A 20742-nucleotide genomic window follows, 5' to 3' on the forward strand; every position below is an offset into this window, starting at 1 on the left:
CTAGCCCCTCTTTGTGCTGGGAATCCTCCTCAGGGGAATGTGTGTCCTGGTTGGAGTTGCCAAGCTACACGCAGGAGCCAACTTATGAATTGATTTAAAAGAGCACATTGAGGCTTCCCTGGTGGCGCAGTGGTTGAGAGTCCGCCTGCCGATGCAGGGGACACGGGTTTGTGCCCCGGTCCGGGAATGATCCCACATGCCGTGGAGCGGCTGGGCCCGTGAGCCATGGCCACTGAGCCTGCGCGTCCGGAGCTTGTGCTCCGCAACGGGAGAGGCCACAACAGTGAGAGGCCCATGTACAGAAAAGAAAATAAAAAATAAAAAAATAAAAGAACACATTGAGGTCATGATACTAAAGATCACGCCATTGCTTATTTTTTACGTCCAGCCCTGTGCCAAGTATGCTACGTCATCACCTCATGCAGTCCCCACAAGATGGATGTGATAGCTGTCCCTGGTTATAGATGAGGAGAGTCAGGCTCAGAGAGGTGAAGGCACCTGCCTGAGAATGCAGCTAGCAAATGGCAGGACTGGGATTTGGGCTGCAAAGCCATGTTGCCATCAGCTGGCCGGGTATCTGGAGGGTCCCTGGGCACTGGGAATGCAGGGTGGACAGGTCCAGTTGGAAACCACCAGGATGCCCTCCGAGCTTGCTGGGCGGCTCCCGTGTCGTTTACACAGTTCTCTGGGAACAGAGGCAGGGGAGCGGGTGTGTGCACACTGGGGGGTGCAGGCATGTGGGAGGAGCCAGCTGCCGGCCCCATATGGTGGCTCTGCCCACCAGCGCCACCAGCACCACCAGCCTGCCTGGCTCCGGGAGGGGCTCAGTGGAGAGGGTCGGGGAGGAGGGAGTACCTTGTGCGAGAGCGGGACTTCCGGGAGGTCGTTCATGCAAGTTTTGTTTTAGTCACCTGTGTGGAGCAGGGGGCCGAGTGGCCAAGTGACTCTTATCCCTTTGGGACAGATGAGGCTAAGAGAGGTGTGGCCACCTGTCCCAGGTCACACAGCTAGCGAGAGGCAGAGGTGGGATGAGCCCATGCCTGTAGAGTCCAGGTCTGTGCTCACAACCCCGTGTGGCACTGTCTCCCTGGACAGGGACTCACAGGCTTCCAGGGCGCTGGGCAGGAGCTCCCGGCAGGTGGGTGATGCTGGAGTCTCCTTTACCCTCTCTCACCTGGCCTCTACCTCCAGGTACAAAGGCTTCATCAAGGACTGCCCCAGCGGGCAGCTGGACGCAGCGGGCTTCCAGAAGATCTACAAGCAGTTCTTCCCATTTGGAGACCCCACCAAGTTCGCCACATTTGTTTTCAACGTCTTTGATGAAAACAAGGTGAGCTGGGAATTGACAGGGCCTGTGCCAGCCTGGAGTCCCCTCCCTCCTGCGGCAGCCTGCGCGGCTCCACACCCACGCTGTCCTGCTGATGTTGCATTCCAGAGAAGGAACACAGACGTGTGCGCTCACACACACACATATACACACAAACGCACGCACATGCGTGCACACCCACACGTGCTTATACACAGACGCACACAAATGCATGCGTGCACACACAAACATACATGCACTCATTGTACACAAATGCATGCACGTATGTACATTGCAGGAGCTCACACATGCACAAGGAACCCACAGAGATCCGTGTATGCACACACATACCATGCACACAGACATACACGTATACACACGTGCACACATATGTATACCTTGACCCTTTTCTTACAAGCACAAAATGTAGATTCCGCCAGGGATAATAACAGGATTTACAATCACAACTGACATTTACTGAACGTTTACTACGTTCTACACTCTTTATGTGGATTTTATTTCTTAAATAGGTTTATTTATTTATTTATTTTATTCTTGGCTGCGTCGGGTCTTCGTTGCTGCGCACGGGCTTTCTCTAGTTGCGGCGAGCGGGGGGCTACTCTTCGTTGTGGTGCACGGGCTTCTCACTGCGGTGGCTTCTCTTGTTGCGGAGCACGGGCTCTAGGTGCGCGGGCTCGGTAGTTGCAGCACGCGGGCTCGGTAGCTGTGGCTCGTGGGCTCTAAGGTGCAGGCTCAGTAGTTGTGGTGCACGGGCTTAGTTGCTATGTGGATTATTTTTAGTGAGACCTTACAACCAGCTACCTGTAGGGATGCCTTTTAATTGCCCCCATTTTGCAGATGAAGAAACTGAGAATCATATAATATGGGATCTTTTGTGCCTGGCTTCTTTCACTGAGCATCGTGTTTTCAAGGCTTATCCGTGTTGCAGCGTGTCCCTTCCTGGTGACGGCCACCCTGACAGTTGGCATATCCACCACTGGGGCATCTGCAGTCCTCCAGACTCTGTGCCACACTGGCATATTTCCTGGCTCACTTGTATTCAAGGTGGACGTACTGTAACTTTTTTCCACGCTCCATGCTGTAGGGCACTTGGATTTTTTCTGCTCTGTCACGCCCTGGCTTTCTCCGCAGGTGGCCTCAGCTGACGATCACACTGCCTGGCCCTGGGAAGAGCTCTGGCCTCTCCGGACCTCAGTTTCCTTATTTGCAAAATAAATAGGATTGAACAGTCCAGAGCCCCACCTTTTTCTAAAGCCCCTGAGCCTGTGGTTCAAGGCCGAGGAGAAAGGGGTTTCGGGGTGACTCCTGCCCAGAGGGTCTTGTGTGCTGGTGGTCCCTCTTCCTCCCACCAGATGTGGAGTGTCAGGCTCTCCCTTTGGCCTCACCCTTTTCCCTGTCCCTCCTGCCTGGATTTTCCCTCTTTTTTTTTTGGCCACACCATGCAGCACGTGAGATCTTTGTTCCCCAACCAGGGATCAAACCCGTGCCCCCTGCATTGGGAGCGCAGAGTCTTAACCACTGGACTGCCAGGGAAGTCCCCTTTTCCCATTTCTAATCCTACCCTCTCCCCATCCCCTTCCTTCTCGTCACCCTCATTCCTTCACTCCCGCACTCTCCACTTGGGTGTCTGGTACCTGCTGCCGCCCATCACCACCTGCCCAAGGTGCAGCCTGACCAGGTGACTCAGCGCTAACTGAGGCCCACCCCCACTCCCCTCTCTCCTGCAGGATGGGCGGATTGAGTTCTCTGAGTTCATCCAGGCGCTGTCGGTGACCTCGAGGGGAACCCTGGATGAGAAGCTGCGGTGTAAGTCCTGCCCCCTGGGCTCTATGGGGCGGCCACTGGGCGGTCCCAGGCGGGAGGGAGGCCAACTACCTGGGCCAGGTCATCTGTCTGGGGCTGAGAGTGGCACAGATGTCCTGCCCCTCCAGGTCAGAGGCAGTTTCTTGGAGGAGGCCAGGCAGGAGGAACGTATCTTCCTGAGATGTGTGGACAGATGGGGCGGGAGCAAAGGGGCATCTGAGCAGGTGCAGACGTGGGACCTCGGGCAGGACAGCGTGGAGTTAAAAGACCTGGTTCCAGGGCTGGATCCACTACTTAGGAGGCTGTTTTGATGACTGATCTCATTCATTCACTTATTTACTGGTTCACCCAACAGATGTTGACCAAACATGGCCACGTGTCAGTGCTGAGCAGAGGCCAGGACCCACGGGTGCATCAGATAGACGGGCACCTGCCCTCGCGGCTGTCAGTCTAGCTCAGGGACCTTATCCAAAAGATCCCAGAAAGCTGCAGGCGAGGCAGGAAGAGGGAAGAGAGGAACTGACCCTGTTATGAGTCGGGAGCTGAGCTGGGAAGGGTGAAGGTGCCAGGGAGGGAGGAGGGAAGAGGGTTCCAGTCAAGGGAAACAGCATGTGCGAGGCCCTGAGGAGGGATGAGAGAAGGATTCAGAGGGGAGCGTGTGCAGGCTCCTGCTGCTGCGAGAGGGATCTGGAGAGAAGATGAAAACAGCTGGGCCAGAGCTCACTCCCCACGGAGACACTTTCACTGCTTTGCGTCAGCACCGAGAAAACGCGGCAGTTTCTTTTTCTTTCTCTTTTTAGGAATAAAAGAGGATTTTATTTATGCAGAAGCTCCTGCCCTCCCCCCCAGGCATATTATTTTATTTTCTAAGTTGATCCCAGCAGGATACAGTGTAATTGTGGAAAGGAAGTGGGCTGAAAGGAGGCAGAGGCGGGGGCATGGGGAAGGAGAGGGGGGCCTTTAGGGCTCCTCCTGGGGTCCCCTCCCTCCCACAGCTCCAGCCTCAGCTCTTGCAGATTCAGTGCCCCCTCCTTTTTTTTTTTTTTTTTTTTTTTTTTTTTTGCGGTACGCGGGCCCCTCACCGCCGTGGCCTCTCCCGTTACGGAGCACAGGCTTCGGACGCGCAGGCTCAGCGGCCATGGCTCACGGGCCCAGCCGCTCCATGGCCTGTGGGATCTTCCCGGACGGGGGCACGAACCCGCATCCCTTGCATTGGCAGGCGGACTCTCAACCACTGCGCCACCAGGGAAGCCCCCCCCACCCCGCTCCTTTTTATATTTAGATTTTTTTTTAATAACCCTAGTTGAAACGGCGCCGTGCGTGCGCGTGCGCGTGTCCCGTCTGTTTTGATGTAAATATTCATTGATTGGATGAATAATGGGGCTGTGGTGCAGTGCGGTGGGGCGGGGAGCAGCACCCCCTTCCCCGGACCGGGGGTCACTCTGCCCTGGCTGGTTGACCGCAGGGGCCTTCAAGCTCTACGACTTGGATAACGATGGCTACATCACCAGAAACGAGATGCTGGATATAGTGGACGCCATTTACCAGATGGTGGTGAGAGGCCCGGGTCCTATGGGGTAGGGGGAGGCAGTAGGGGCATCAAATTTAGTGACTGGGCCTGTCCCAGAGGAGGCACCCCCGTGGGACTGCTCTCCTGACCGGGGCAAGCGTTGGTCAGGTAAGGGTCACTGCTTGGGGCCGCTTAGCACATCTCCAGCTGGGCTGGCAGATGGGGGCTCGGGTGGGTGCGAGGTTCTGGAGCAGAATTACAGATGGCGGGGGACATTGCGGGGAGTGGGAGGCAGAGGGGTCCTCATCTGGAACCTGCCCAGGTCTGGGGAGCATATTTTTGGGAAAGGGGCCCAAAGCCCAGAGTGCCAGGAGCCAGCCCCCCACCTTGTCTGTCCCTGGCAGGGGAACACCGTGGAACTCCCCGAGGAGGAGAACACCCCCGAGAAGCGGGTGGACCGAATCTTCGCCATGATGGACAAGGTGAGACCCCTCCCGTAGGTGCCAGTGACCACCTATGGGCCTGGCTCGAGGCAGGCAGCACACCTGGTGTGACGTCCACTGGTCCAGTTGGCAGCCGTCCCCTTCAGACATCCAGGGTTTTAAGTAAATTTGTCCAACACTTTCTCTTTGATCAACTAAGATTCTTTACTTATTTTTAAAAATTAATTAATTAATTTATTTATCTATTTTTGGCTGCGTTGGGTCTTTGTTGCTGTGCGCGGGCTTTTCTCTAGTTGTGGCGAGAGCGGAGGCTGCTCTTCGTTTCGGTGTGTGGGCTTCTCATTGCAGTGGCTTCTCTTGTTGCGGAGCATGGGCTCTAGGCGTGTGGGCTTCAGTAGTTGTGGCACGCGGGCTCAGTAGTTGTGGCTTGCGGGCTCTAGAGCGCAGGCTCAGTCGTTGTGGCGCACGGGCTTAGTTGCTCTGCGGCATGTGGGATCTTCCCAGACCAGGGATCGAACCCATGTCCGCAGCATTGGCAGGCGGATTCTTTTTTTTGCGGTATGTGGGCCTCTCACTGTTGCGGCCTCTCCCGTTGCGGAGCACAGGCTCCGGACGCACAGGCTCAGCGGCCATGGCTCACGGGCCCAGCCGCTCCGCGGCATGTGAGACCTTCCCGGACCGGGGCACGAACCTGCGTCCCCTGCATTGGCAGGCGGACTCTCAACCACTGTGCCACCAGTGAAGCCCTGGCAGGCGGATTCTTAACCACTGCGCCACCAGGGAAGTCCCAAGATTCTTAACCTTTTAAACTTTTTGCCATGGACAAGAAATGTGGGCATTCTGGAGAAGTTGTCTGTGGACTTCTCAGAGTAATGGTTTTAAGTGCATCAGATAAAATCCACAGGATTAAGAAGGAAGCTATTTTGGAATGCAGCTATCAAAATTTTTTTTAAAAGAATATGTGATGTGGTATATGAGCTTCTTTATGAACACATTGGATGATGAGTTACAGTGGTTTAACCACCCCACAATTTCGAACCAATGATATGTACAGGTGATGCCTACAGCAACCGTGGAGTGTTATAAAAATGCCTCGATCCCCACAGTTGACAAAGCCACAGGTACTGCTGGTTCTGTGGGAGATCGTTACCTAGATTCATTATGGAAGGAAGAGCTAAATTTCAGTTATAAGTTAGTGAAAAGAAAAACCTCATTTTTTCCCATTTTAGTTCACAGGCCTGCTGAATTCTGTTCTCAGACCCCAGGTTAAGAAACGCTTCTTTAGGGCTTCCCTGGTGGCACAGTGGTTGAGAGTCCGCCTGCCGCTCAGGGGACATGGGTTCGTGCCCCGCTCCGGGAAGATCCCACATGCCGCGGAGCGGCTGGGCCCGTGAGCCATGGCTGCTGGGCCTGCGCGTCCGGAGCCTGTGCTCCGCAACGGGAGAGGCCACAACAGTGAGAGGCCTGCGTACCGAAAAAAAAAAAAAAAACAAAACCCTTCTTTATACCAAACTTTTTTTTAAACTGGAAATAACTTTGTTTTAAACTGGAATTTGATATCAAGGTGGTAAGGAAACCCACTATTGCTTGCCTTCAATAAAAGAATTCAAATGAACAGTGACCTTGGGCTTATTATTACATTCTGGCTAGGTACAGGTGCCTGCCCTGAAAGCTTTGAGCCTGAGGCGTTACTGCCTTAATTTAAAAAAGTGAGATCGTATGTCAGAGAGGCAGTAAAGACACAGAGGCTCAGACCACGCTGGGCTGCTGATAATAATCAGAAGATGTGTCCATAGAGTAAGGCAGAGAAGACTAACTTCTCGCAGGGTGGTTCAGTGTTATTTAACACCAAGGTGTTAAATCCCCCGCACCCCCAATTCAGACATCCCTTATTTTGGGAAGCAAAGTCCACGCTGTAGTCAGACTGGGTGTAAATCTGGCTTCCCCAGTTAGCAGCCAGGGGGCCCTGGATAGCTGACTGAGCCCCGGCATCCTCACCGGTGAAATGGTGATAAGAGCAGCCCCTCTTCTTAGAGCGGCTGTGAGGACCCCATGAGACCAAGCGCACACATAGCGTGAACGGGGCCCACGGTAGACGACCCTCAAGGTCTGCCTGCGGAGCTTGTGGAAACCTCGTCACCATCTCTCTCTCTGGGTGCAGGCTGTGGGTGGCTTCCAAGGCCTTTTTCTTTTGCTCTCACGGGTTTCCTTGCAAGATGCTCCAGGGGAAGGGATTCTGGCCCAAACCATTTGCTTCTGCAAGAGACCCACTAAAGCCCCTTTACGTGGGCTCCGTCCAGCCTTCTTGTAGGTCTCCCGGGGGATCGCTTAAATGCCCTCCCAAGGGTGACCCCAGAGAAATGCATCAGGCTCTCAGCCCTGTGGGATTAACACCCTCTGTGGGGATGAACAGCAGTGAGGGTGATAACTGTGGAGTTATCGGGTGCTTCCGGCCTGCCGAACACTTTACACAGCTTGAGCCCAAGGAGTGCTCACCTCAGTGCCCTGAAGAAGCTGTTCAATTCTTTCCAGTCTCCAGATGAGGAAACAAGGGCCCAGAGAGGTGGGTCGTGTGCCCAAGGTCACCCAGCCAGGAAGTGCCTGCGTCTGTCTATGCCTGACCCCTCCCACCTAATGAGCTGCCTTGCCTCCCTCCTGACTTAACTGTGGAAGCTCTTTTGGAAGCAGCCCTGGGCTGGGCTTGGGGAGGGAGTGTCCAGGGCCCAGGGCAGAGGCCCCTGTCCTGGGAGGTTGGTTGTCCCCTCACCTTCACCCTCCTCTCTCTGCTTGCAGAATGCCGACGGGAAGCTGACGCTGCAGGAGTTCCAGGAAGGATCCAAGGCGGACCCGTCTATCGTGCAGGCGCTGTCCCTCTACGACGGGCTGGTATAGTCCAAGGCCCAGAGCTGAGGTTAGTGGAGGGGGACTTGGGGCCTGGGGTGGGGGAAAGGGGGCAAACCCAGCCTCAGGACACTTGGGGTTGGCAGATAAGTACCTGAGTTTCCCGGGGGGGAATCAGGGTCTGCCCAGTTGGTGCATAGCTAGTAAGGGAGGCCTAGGAGGCAGGGCCTTCACGTCAGCCAGGGCTCCTCTATTTTTGTCATTTTTATATACCCAGATTCAGCCTGAGAGTTGACTTGAATAGAAGTTTCCCTGGGTTGAAAACACTTTGAAAATACCAGTTCTCAGCCAGGGCCAGGGGCCTGGGAGAACAGGAGTCTCTCATCTTTTCTCCATTGGGGTGGCTGAAGACCTCAGCTTCTGCTCTCTTGATCAATAGCTCCAACGTGGTTTCTTTTTTTGCCCAGATTTCCGTTAAGTGCAGGATGATGGCCCACAGAGGCCTCTGTTGCTGGCAGAGAACTGATTCCCATGGTCCTGTCCAGCTACGAACACTCTTTTTTTTTTTTTCCTGGCTCTTTTTTTTTTTTTTTAACATCTTTATTGGGGTATAATTGCTTTACAATGGTGTGTTAGTTTCTGCTGTATAACAAAGTGAATCAGCTATATATATACATATGTCCCCATATCTCTTCCCTCTTGTGTCTCCCTCCCTCCCACCCTCCCTATCCCACCCCTCTAGGTGGTCATAAAGCACTGAGCTGATCTCCCTGTGCTATGCGGCTGCTTCCCACTAGCCATCTATTTTACGTTTGGTAGTGCATATATGTCCGTGCCGCTCTCTCACTCTGTCACAGCTTACCCTTCCCCCTCCCCATATCCTCAAGTCCATTCTCTAGTAGGTCTGCATCTTTATTCCTGTCTTTCCCCTAGGTTCTTCTGACCATTGTTTTACAAACACTCTTGTACGTGTCTCCTGGTGGACGGATGGTGCATCCTCTTGATATAGATCTAAGAGTAGAATTGCTGGGACATAGAATGTGTGTATATTTAGCTTTAGTAGATACTTCCAGAAGTTTTCCAACATGGCTGTACCATCTCCGACTCCCATTGCCCCACATCCTTGCCAGCACTGGGTGTTCTCTGTCTTTTAAAATTTCAGCCGTTTTGGTGGGCGTGTCATGATAGCTTGCTGTAATCTGAATTTGCGTCTCACTGATGAGCACTGAAGTTGGGCACCTTGTCGTATGTGCATCCTCCGTTTTACCATCACATTTTGTGCTGTGCTGTCTTAGTTATCTTGCTGCACACTGCAGTCCCGCAAAACAGCTGAAAAGAACAAACATCAGGAATTTGGGGACAGCTTTGTTGGGTGCCTGGGGCCCAAGGTCTCTCATGAGGATGCAGCCAAGCTGTCAGGAGGGTGGCCAACCATCCCAGTTTGCCCGGGACTGTCCCGGATTTAGTGCCAAAAGTCCCATGTCCTGGGAAACCCCTCTGTAGGAGGTAAACTGGAATGATCTTCAGCTGTTGGCCAGGACTGCGGTCTCATCTGAAGGCTTGGCCAGGGGTGACCCATTTCTAAGCTCACTCATTTGGTTTGGCGGCCTCAACATGTGGCCCTCTGCACAGGGCTGCCTAAAAACATGGTGGCTGGCTTCCCCCAGGGTAAGCTTTCTGGGAGGGAGGGAGAGGGAGAACCCAAGGTGAAAGCGCAGTCTTTTTATAACTCGATCTTGAGAAGCAAGATCCCATCACTTCTTTTTTAAGAACGCCTTGGCTACTTTAGGCTATTTCTATACAAATTTTAGAATCAACTTATAAATGTCTACACACACGCGCGCGCACACACACGCTGGGATTTTGAATGGGATTGAGTTGAGTCTACTGTTCAGTTTGGGGGAGAATTGGCATCTTTATAATGTTGTCTTCCAGTCCATGAAGATGGTATATCTCTCTCTGTGTTTAGGTCTTTTTTTCTCTATAACATTTTGCTGTTTTTAGCTAAAAGGTCTTTCACATCTTTTGGTAGATTTATTCCTAAGTTTTTGATGGTGTTTTAAACAGTAATTTTAAAATTGTATTTTCTGTTTGTTTCTGATTTATAGAAATTCAGTTGATTTTTGTTTATTGATCATATATCCATGGTCCTGCTAACTTCATTTATTAAATCTAGGAGTCTGCCTTAGATTCTTTTGGATTGCCTACATTCTATTTCTTCCTTTCCTATCCCTCTGCCTTTTGTTCCTTTTTCCTGCTTCCTTGCACTGGTTGGGCCCTCCAGTCACATAGGAGCAGTGATGGTGAACATTCTTGTCTCAGTCTCAGTCTTGGGAGAAAGCTTTCAATAATTCACCATTAGTTACGATGCTTGTTATAGGTCCTTTGTACATAGATTTTAGCAGATTTAGAAAGTTTCCCTCTTTTCTAGTTTGGTAGGAGTTATTTGTTTTTTTAAAAAATCATGAGTGATATTGAACTTTATCAAACTTTTCTGCGTTTATCAAGATGCTCATATGACTTTTCTCTCTTTTTTGTTGTCAATATGATGAATTACACTGATTGATTTTGTGTGTGTGTGTGTGTGTGTGTGTGTGTGTATGTGTGAATACATTTTATGGATCATCAGTGGATTCCTGTCCACTTAAATACACTACCTTTTTTTTTTCTATTCTTTTTCAAGTTAGTTTTCCCATTTAGGTTGTTACATAATATTGAGCAGAGTTCCCTGTGCTATACAGTAGGTCCTTGTTGCTTATCCATTTTTTTAAAAAAATTTTTCATCTTTATTGGAGTATAATTGCTTCACAATACCGTTAGTTGATGTTGCACAACAAAGTGAGTCAGTCATACGCATACACATGTCCCCATATCCCCTCCCTCTTGAGCCTCCCTCCCATCCTCCCTATCCCACCCCTCTAGGTCATCGCAAAGCACCGAGCCAATCTCCCTGTGCTATGTGGCTGCTTCCCACCAGCCAACGGTTTTACATTCTGTAGTATATATATGTTGATGGTACCCTCACTTCACCCCAGCTTTGCCCTCCAATCCCATGTCCTCATGTCCATTTTCTATGTCTACCTCTTTATTCCTGCCCTGCAACTAGGTTCATCAGTACCATTTTTTTTTTTTTTTTAGATTCCATATATATGTGTTAGCATACGGTATTTGTTTTTCTCCTTCTCGCTTACTTCACTCTGTATGACAGACTCTAGATCCATCCACCTCACTATAACTCAATTTCGTTTCTTTTTATGGCTGAGTAATAGTCCATTGTATATATGTGCCACATCTTCTTATCCATTCATCTGTCAGTGGACATTTAGGTTGGTTCCATGTCCTGGCTATTGTAAATAGTGCTGCAATGAACATTGTGGTACATGTCTCTTTTTGAATTATGGCTTTCTCAGGGTATATGCCCAGTAGTGGGATTGCTGGGTCATATGGTAGTTCTATTTTAGTTTTTTAAGGAACCTCCATACTGTTTTCCATAGTGGTTGTGTCAGTTTGTATTCCCACCAACAGTGCAGGAGGGTTCCCTTTCACCACACCCTTTCCAGCATTTATTTGTTTCTAGATTTTTTGAAAATGGCCATTCTGACCAGTGTGAGGTGATACCTCATTGTAGTTTTGATTTTCATTTCTCTAATAATTAGTGATGTTGAGCATCTTTTCATGTGCCTCTTGGCCATCTGTATGTCTTCCTTGGTGAAATGTCTATTTAGGTCTTCTGCCCATTTTTTAACTGGATTGTTTGTTTTTTGATATTGAGCTCCATGAGCTGCTTGTATATTTTGTCTGTTCTTTCATTTGCAAATATTTTCTCCCATTCTCAGGGTTATCTTTTCGTCTTATTTATGGTTTCCTTTGCTGTGCAAAAGCTTTTAAGTTTAATTAAGTCCCATTTGTTTATTTTTGTTTTTATTTCCGCTACTCTAGGAGGTGGGTCATAAAAAGATCTTGTTGTGGTTTATGTCAGAGTGTTTTTTCCTATGTTTTCCTCTAAGAGTTTTATAGTGTCTCGTCTTACATTTAAGTCTTTAATCCATTTGGAGTTTATTTTTGTGTATGGTGTTAGGTAGTGTTCTAATTTCATTCTTTTACATGTAACTGTCCAGTTTTCCCAGCACCACTTATTGAAGAGGCTGTCTTTTTCCCACTGAATGTTCTTGCCTCCTTTGTCATAAATTAGGTGCCCATATGTGCAGGGCGTATCTCTGGGCATTCTATCCTCTACCATTGATCTATATTTCTGTTTTTGTGCCAGTACCATACTGTCTTGATTACTGTAGCTTTGTGGTATATTTTGAAGTCAGGGAGCTTGATTCTTCCAACTCCATTTTTCTTTCTCAAGATTGCTTTGGCTATTTGGGATCTTTTGTGTTTCCATACGAATTGTAAAATTTTTTGTTCTAATTCTGTGAAGAATGCCATTGGTAGTTTGATAGGGATTTCATTGAATCTGTAGATTGCTTTGGGTAGTAAAGTCGTTTTCACAATATTGATTCTTCCAATCCAAGAACATGGTGTACTTCTCCATCTGTTTATGTCACCTTTGATTTCTTTCATCAGTGTTTTATAGTTTTCTGAGTACAAGTCTTTCGCCTCCTTAGGCAGGTTTATTCCTAGGTATTTTATTCTCTTTGTTGCAATGGTAAATGGGAGTGTTTCCTTAATTTCTCTTTCTGATTTTTCGTTGTTGGTGTATACGAATGCCAGAGATTTCTGCACATTAATTTTGTATCCTGCAACCTTACCAAATTCATTGATTAGCTCTAGTAGTTTTCTGGTGGCATCTTTAGGATTTTCTATGTATAGTATCGTGTCATTGGCAAACAGTGACAGTTTTACTTCTTCTTTTCCAACTTGTATTCCTTTTATTTCTTTTTCTTCTCTGATTGCTGTGGCTAGGACTTCCAAAACTACGTTGAATAAGAGTGGTAAGAGTGGACATCCTTGTCTTGTTCCTGATCTTAGTGGATATACTTTCAGTTTTTCACCATTGAGTATGATGCTTGCTGTGGGTTTGTCATATATGGCCTTTATTGTGTTGAGGTAGGTTCCCTCTCTTCCCATTTTCTGGAGAGTTTTTATCATAAATGGGTGTTGAATTTTGATAAAAGCTTTTTCTGCATCTATTGAGATGATCACATGGTTTTTATTCCTTAATTTGTTAATGTGGTGTATCACATTGATTGATTTGCATATATTGAAGAATCCTTGCATCCTGGGATAAATCCCACTTGATCATGGTGTATGATCCTTTTAATTTGCTATTGGATTCTGTTTGCTAGTATTTTGTTCAGGAATTTTGCATCTAGGTTCATCAGTGATCTTGGTCTATAATTTTCTTTTTTTATGATATCTTTTTCTGGTTTTGGTATCAGGGTGATGGTGGCTTCATAGAATGAATTTGGGAGTGTTTCTCCCTCTGCCGTTTTTTGGAAGAGTTTGAGAAGGATGGGTGTTAGCTCTTCTCTAAATGTTTGATAGAATTCACCTGTGAAGCCATCTGGTCTTGGACTTTTGTTTGTTGGAAGATTTTTAATTACGGTTTCAATTTCATTACTTGTGATAGGTCTGTTTATATTTTCTAATTCTTCCTGGTTCAGTGTTGGAAAGTTGTACCTTCCCAAGAATTTGTCCATTTCTTCGTGGTTGTCCATTTTATTGGCATATAGTTGTTTGTAGTAGTCTCTTATAATCCTTTGTATTTCTGCGGTGTCAGTTGTGATTTCTCCCTTTTCATTTCTAATTTTATTGATTTGCCTCTTTTTTTCTTGATGAGTCTGGCTAAGGGTTTATCAATTTTTTTTTTTTTTTTTTTGGCTGCATTGAGTCTTCATAGCTGTGTGTGGGCTTTCTCTAGTTGCGGCGAGCGGGGGCTACTCTTTGTTGTGGTGTGCGGGCTTCTCATTGCAGTGGCTTCTCTTGTTGTGGAGCACAGGCTCTAGGCACATGGGCTTCAGTAGTTATGGCTCGCTGGCTTCCGTAGCTGTGGCTCGTGGGCTCTAAAGTGCAGTCTCAGTAGTTGTGGTGCACGGGCTTAGTTGTTCCGTGGCATGTGGGATTTTCCCGGACCAGGGCTCGAACCCGTGTCCCCTGCATTGGCAGGCGGATTCTTAACCAGTGCGCCACCAGGGAAGCCCCTCCAGCTTTCGTTTGATTTCCATTTGCATGGAATATCTTTTTCCATCCCTTCACTTTCAGTCTGTATGTGTTCCTAGGTCTGAAGTGGGTCTCTTGTAGACAGCATATATACGGGTCTTGTTTTTGTATCCATTCAGCGAGCCTGTGTCTTTTGGTTATGGCATTTAATCCATTTACATTCAAGGTTATTATCGATATGTATGTTCCTATTACCATTTTCTTAATTGTTTTGGGTCTGTTTTTGTGGGTCTTTTTCTTCTCTTGTGTTTCCCGCTTACAGAAGTTTCTTCAGCATTTGTTGTAAAGCTGGTTTGGTGGTGCTGAATTCTCTTAGCTTTTGCTTGTCTGAAAAGCTTTTGACTTCTCCATCGAATCTGAATTAGATCCTTGCTGGGTAGAGTAATCTTGGTTGTAGGTTTTTATCTTTCATCACTTTAAGTATATCCTGCCACTCCCTTCTGGCCTGCAGAGTTTCCCCTGAAAAATCAGCTGATAACCTTATGGGGATTCCTTTGTATGTTATTGTTTTGTTTTTCCCTTGCTGCTTTTAATAATTTTTCTTTGAATTTAATTTTTGTTAGTTTGATTAATATGTGTCTTGATGTGTTTTTCCTAGGTTTTATCCTGTATGGGACTCTCTGTGCTTCCGAGACTTGGGTGACTGTTTCCTTTCCCATCTTAGGGAATTTTTCAACTATAATCTCTTCAAATATTTTCTCAGACCCTTTCTTTTTCTCTTCTTCTGGGACCCCTATAATTCGAATGTTGGTGTGTTTAATGTTGTCCCAGTGGTCTCTGAGATTGTCTTCCATTCTTTTCATTCTTTTTTCTGTATTCTGTTCCTCGGCAGTTATTTTCCACCGTTTTGTCTTCCAGCTCACTTATTCGTTCTTCTGCCTCCATTATTCTGTAATTGATTCCTTCTAGTGTATTTTTCATTTCAGTTATTGTGTTGTTCATCTCTGTTTGTTTGTTCTTTAGTTCTTCTAGATGTTGTTAAACATTTCTTGTATTTTCTCAATCTGTGCCTCCATTCTATTTCTGAGATTCTGGATCATCTTCACTATCATTACTCTGAATTCTTTTTCAGGTAGATTGCCTATTTCCTCTTCATTTATTTGGTCTTGTAGGTTTTTACCTTGCTCCTTCATCTGTGACATATTTTTTTGCCATCTCTCTCTTTTTTTTTTTTTTTAATGAGTGGGACTGTGTTCCTGTCTTACTGGTTGTTTGGCCTGAGGCTTCCAGCACTGGAGTTTGTAGGCTATTGGGTAGAGCTGGGTCTTGGTGCTGAGATGAGGTACTCCGTGAGACCTCACTCCGATGAATAGTCCCTGGGGTCTGAGGTTCTCTGTTAGTCTAGTGGTTCGGATTTGGAGCTCCTACCGCAGGAGCTTCAGCCGACCTGGGCTTGTGAACCAAGGTTCTGCAAGCTGCCTGGGGTGGCAAAAAAACCCCACAACAATAACAAAGTGAAAAATAAAATTAGACTAGGAAACTAACAGATATGTTAGGAAGAATATGAAAATAAAAATATAGATGAATCAACAACTGGAAGGTACATCAGTACCACAATAGTAAAAAAGAGGAGGAGGGAAAAGAAAAAAAAAAAAGAAAAAAAGGGGGGGAAGGCCTTAGCTGTGGAGGGCGGGGCCTAAACAAGGGTGAGGTTTGGGTGGTGGGCGGGGCCAATGCTCAGGATCTGGAAAAGGCCCTGGGGGCTGTAGGGGGGTGGAACTTAGGCTCAAGGAACAGAAGGGGCCTAGGCGTTCCCCCCACCCCTGGTCTCAGAGGGCAGGGGACCTCACCTGGGAGCCCAGCAGGCTTCCTGGGCTTGAGTGGGTGGGGCAATCACCCTCTGCTCCTCTCCCTCTCCTCCTGGAAGGCCCCTCCAACGTGCCTCTCCTATTCTCCCCCCGGCCTCCTTCCTATGCCCCCAAGGACCCACGTGGCCTGGAGGGGGCCTTGGAGGGCAGGGGACCGGCCTGGGAGCTCAGCAACCTCCTCGGCCTGAGTGGGCAGGGCAGTCGCCCTCTGCTCCTCTCCCACTCCTCCTGGATGGCCCCTCCCACCTGCCTCTCCTGATCTCCCCAGCCTCCCTCCTGTGCCTATTTCATTCTTGTTAAAGGCTGAGTAATACTCCATTGTATATATGTACCACATCCTCTTTACCCATTCTCTGTCGATGGACATTTAGGTTGTTTCCATGTCTTGGCTATCGTAAACAAAGCTACAGTGAACACTGGGGTGCGTGATCTTTTCGAACCATGTTTTTCTCTGGATATATGCCCAGGAGTGGGATTGCAGCATCATATGGCAGCTCTATTTTTAGTTTTTTAAAGGAACCTCCATACTGTTCTCCATAGTGGCTGTATCAATTTACATTCCCACCAACAGTGCAGGAGGGTTCCCTTTTCTCCACACCCTCTCCAGCGTTCACTGTTTGTGGAGTTTTTGATGATGGCCACTCTGACTTACACCGAGTGATTTTTGAATGCTAACCACCCATTATGTGCTTTCACGTATCATCAGATTTGAGTTGCTGACATTTTGTTTAGGAAGCCTGTTTTGAAGCTTCTCATAGTCTTATGTTTTTGCACAAGAAATCCTTTTTCATTGAAGAGACATTAGAAAATATGTTTAAAAAGAAAACCTCCATAAAAAAGTTTATTGAAAAAAGCCCTTCACATCTAACCCAGAAATAACCACTGTGAACATTTTGTGTCCAGAATGATTCAGAAAGAAAGAATGATTCAGAAAGAAAGAATTAAACACTTACAAAAACTTAATACTCAGTAACTAGGTCGCATAGGAACATACAATCAAGCCAATTTATAAAGGAACTGTGACAGTTATTTCTATAATCTTCAAAATGTTCAGTATGCAGCTCTGGGTCCCACAGTGCATACTGATCTGTTGTCTGATTTTTCAGGGTCCCCCTTTTGTGAATTACCACCAGTGGCCTCATTGGCATATATATATATATATATATATATATACAGTTATATATATATATAACAGCTGCGTATTTCCTCCAGGCCGTGGAAGAATGGTGCGAACATAAGTTCTTGCTGTATCCCCCCAAGGAGAAGTCGTGCAGTGTAATTAATTTCTTTAAAGTGTGTGATTCTTTCTGAACTACCCTATTTGTTTTTGTCTTACAGTTTTCTATGAATATATATGTATATATGTTTCCTCAACAACGAGTTCGTAACCATACGCTCTTGGCTGTGTTTTTTGGTTTTTGGTTTGTTTGTTTTTTAAAGGAACAACTTGTAGGAGCCATTGTTTTCTTTTGGAGACTCAACACTAAGAAAAGAGATTTCGAATGTGTTTTACCCAACTTGGCTTCACATCCTGTTGTGTCTACACTGGCTTTCCATAACACAATTTATGTAGGCATATATCTTACCCTCACCAGCAACGTGTCGGCCAACACGATGTAACTTTATTTCCGTGACAAGTTTTTCGGGGTGACAAGATCCACTTTTCTATAGCTCCTCCCGAAAATTGCCGTACCATTTTTCTCAGGCCTTCCTAGATCCTGCCTGAGAGTAATTATATCCAATTTGTGTTCCATCGTTTTTGCGATTTATTTGCCTCCTCAGATTCCTGATGGATCATAATTCTTAGATAAATTACGGTTATATAATTCACTGAATTATTCAGGAACTGAGATCATGCATATTTTTTGCGTCACTAAATGTTGTTTGAGATCATCATTTTTAACAGCCGCATAGTAGACCGTTTATGGTTGGACCAGACCTTAACCAGTCTTATGGTGTGGGGCACTTAGGCTGTTGGAAATTTGAGAGTGGATGAAAACAATTTTTATTATGGGAACAGTCGCATGCAATAGTAGAGAGAATATGTAACTCCGTGTACCCATCTCCCAGCTTCAGAATCACCGCCGCCTATACCCTCCCCCACACACCCCCGACACTGGCTTGTTTTGAAGCAAATTCGAGACATCGTATCATTTCATACGTAAATATTTCAAAATGTATTTCTAAAAGATAACGATTCTTTAAAAAAAAATCCATAATACCCAAAACACCAATAATTCCTTAATACGCTCTCATCTCAGCACTTACATTCCACTTTCCTGTCTCACAATTTTTTTCACTTTGTTTATTGGAATCTGAATCTGAATGAAGTCCATAGATAGCAAGTGGTTGATAGGTCTACGTTTATTTTAGTCTCTAAGTTGTCCCCCTTCCCTTTTCCTTCTTGCTATTTGCTGAGAAGAACATTGTGTACAGCGCCCCGGGGTGCTGTTAACAGGCTCTCCTCTTTCTTGTTCTTCCTGGAAATGGCAGTTAGATCTGCAGGCTGGCTTGGCATTGGGTTTGGTCCAATTTGGGTGAGAACACCTCATGAGCGGGGTTGTGTGTGTCTGGCAGGTGCACATGACCTCGGTGACATTAGCAGCTGTTTCTGATCGCCACCTCTGTCCTTTCATTCATTGCATGGTGCAAAATGGTGACGTCCTAAAGTTGTCTTTCCTTCTTCGTCATTGGCTAGATTACTTTTACAAAGGGAAACTTCCCCTCATCCCCTCGGTGGTTACCCTGAGGCTTGGTTTTCATAGGGAAGGCATGATGGATACTTGATTCTTTATCAGTTTTCAAAACAAGTTGGATTTCTAAAATCCTTAGAGGTGACCAATGACGTTTTTACAAAATATATGTGTAACTGTGAATTTAGGGATTTAAATGCATTTGGTGAGTTTCATCATGTTTGCAGTTCTTTTTTTTTTTCTTGTTTTTACATTTTTTTTGGCCACGCCACACAGCTTATGGGATTTTAGTTCTCCAACCATGGATCGAACCCCAGGCCTTGGCAGTGACAGCTTGGAGTCCTAACCACTGGACCGCCAGGGAATTCCCTTAACTTGCAGATACAATAATGCAAGTCACAGGGGTTCACAGATCACCGCGGAAGGCAAAGCATGTGATTGGAGACCCAGCTGAACCTCCAGGGTCTGGCAGGGGACCTGGAAGGCTGAGAGGACCCAGGCCTCTCTCTTGGGTGCTCTGGCCTTCCTCTGGGTGGTTGCTCCATACTCTCTCTCCCTCGGCACCTGCACCGTAATGGCCCCCCCAATTCTGGTCCTGCAGGGCCTTCCTACTCCCCCAGGGCCACCTCCACATAGATTCGGATTGGCGCAGATAATGTTTTTAAGTCATCTCCCCAAATCAGGAAAATGACCCCTTTGTATCAGACACCTACACCTGTCCAGTGGGGAGTGGGGACGTGAGATTTAAACACAGGGTTGGAGCAGGTTATGGGAAGGGTCTTTGGATGGCACAGACAGTAACAGACATAACTGTCCCCCAGGCTGCTGCTTTTTTAAAAAAATGTATTGAGGTGAAATTCACATAACATAAAATTAACTATCTTGAAGTGAACAATTCAGTGGCATTTAGTACATTCTAGAACCTTTGCCTCATTCCAAGATAAAACTCCACATCCCTTAAGCAGTTTCTCCCCCACCCCCACCCCTCAGTGAGCCTCTGGCAACCATACTTTGCTTTCTGTCTCTATTCTGGGTGTTTCATATAAATGGAATCATTTACTCTGTGACTTTTATCTTTTTATTTATTTTTTATTTTTTTAAAATTTAATTAATTAATTAATTTATTTATTTTTGGCTGCGTTGGGTCTTCGTTGCTGCACGCGGGCTTTCTCTAGTTGCAGCGAGCAGGGGCTACTCTTCGTTGCGGTGCGCGGGCTTCTCATTGCGGTGGCTTCTGTTTTTGCAGAGCGTGGGCTTCAGTAGTTGTGGCTTGTGGGCTCTAGAGCGCAGGCTCAGTAGTTGTGGCTCACGGGCTTAGTTGCTCCGCGGCATGTGGGATCTTCCCAGACCAGGGCTCGAACCCGTGTCCCCTGCATTGGCAGGTGGATTCTTAAGCACTGTGCCACCAGGGAAGCCCTATGTGACCGTTTATGTCTGGTTCTTGCACTTAGCATCACGTGGTCAAGTTTCATCTGTGTTGGGGCAAGTACCAGTACTTCATTCGTTTGTATGGCTGAATAGTATTCCATTGTGTGGTTAGATCACATTTGTTTATCCATTCATCCATTGATGGACATCTGGGTCATTTCCACCTTTTGGCAATTGGGAATCATGGTGCTATGAACATTGGTGTACATGGATTTGAGTACCTATTTTCCAGCTTTTAGAGTCCATCCCTGGGGTGTAATTGCTGGGTCATATAGTAACTATGTTTAATTTTCTGAGGAACTGCCAAACTTTTCCACAGTAGCTGTGTCATTTTATATTCCTCCCAGCCATGGTCGAGGGTTCCAATTTCTTCACACCCTCACCAACACTTGTTAGTTTCAGGTTTTATCCTAGTGGGTGCGAAGTGGCGTCTCATTGTGGTTTTGATTTGTGTTTCCCTGATGACTAATTGTGCTGAGCATCTTTTCATGTGATTATTGGCCATTGCACACATTGTTCTTAATGGTTGCAAACTTTTTTATCCTATGGTTCTGTCCTTATTTATCCAACCTGTCCCCTGATAGTGGACACTGAGTTTGCTCCCTCCTTTTTGATTTTGCTATTACTGATGATACTGTCATAAACATTTATTTCTGTCTTTTTAACTTATTTTTTACTGAAGTATATAGTTGATTTACAATGTCATGTTAATTTCTGCTGT

The 20742-nt window shown here is 46.8% G+C and overlaps 1 protein-coding gene across 2 annotated transcripts in view; it reads left to right on the top strand.

Annotated features, from left to right (window-relative positions):
• NCS1 (neuronal calcium sensor 1) overlaps positions 1-20742 on the top strand; it is a 61224-nt gene that overhangs the window by 35773 nt on the left and 4709 nt on the right. The window contains exons 3-7 of one of the 2 annotated variants that reach the window (XM_029203783.1): positions 1192-1330; positions 3055-3133; positions 4596-4684; positions 5045-5122; positions 7877-7994. In XM_029203783.1, coding sequence (XP_029059616.1) covers positions 1192-1330; positions 3055-3133; positions 4596-4684; positions 5045-5122; positions 7877-7975 — 484 coding nt within the window. In that variant the 3' untranslated portion in view covers positions 7976-7994. Of the gene's footprint in view, positions 1-970; positions 1331-3054; positions 3134-4595; positions 4685-5044; positions 5123-7876; positions 7995-20742 lie in introns of those variants that run through there. The other variant, XM_029203782.1, reaches the window with a different exon arrangement.

Source organism: Monodon monoceros, unplaced genomic scaffold (genome assembly GCF_005190385.1).
Source record: "Monodon monoceros isolate NGI ecotype Baffin Bay Population unplaced genomic scaffold, NGI_Narwhal_1 Super_Scaffold_5, whole genome shotgun sequence".
NCBI lineage: Eukaryota > Metazoa > Chordata > Mammalia > Artiodactyla > Monodontidae > Monodon > Monodon monoceros.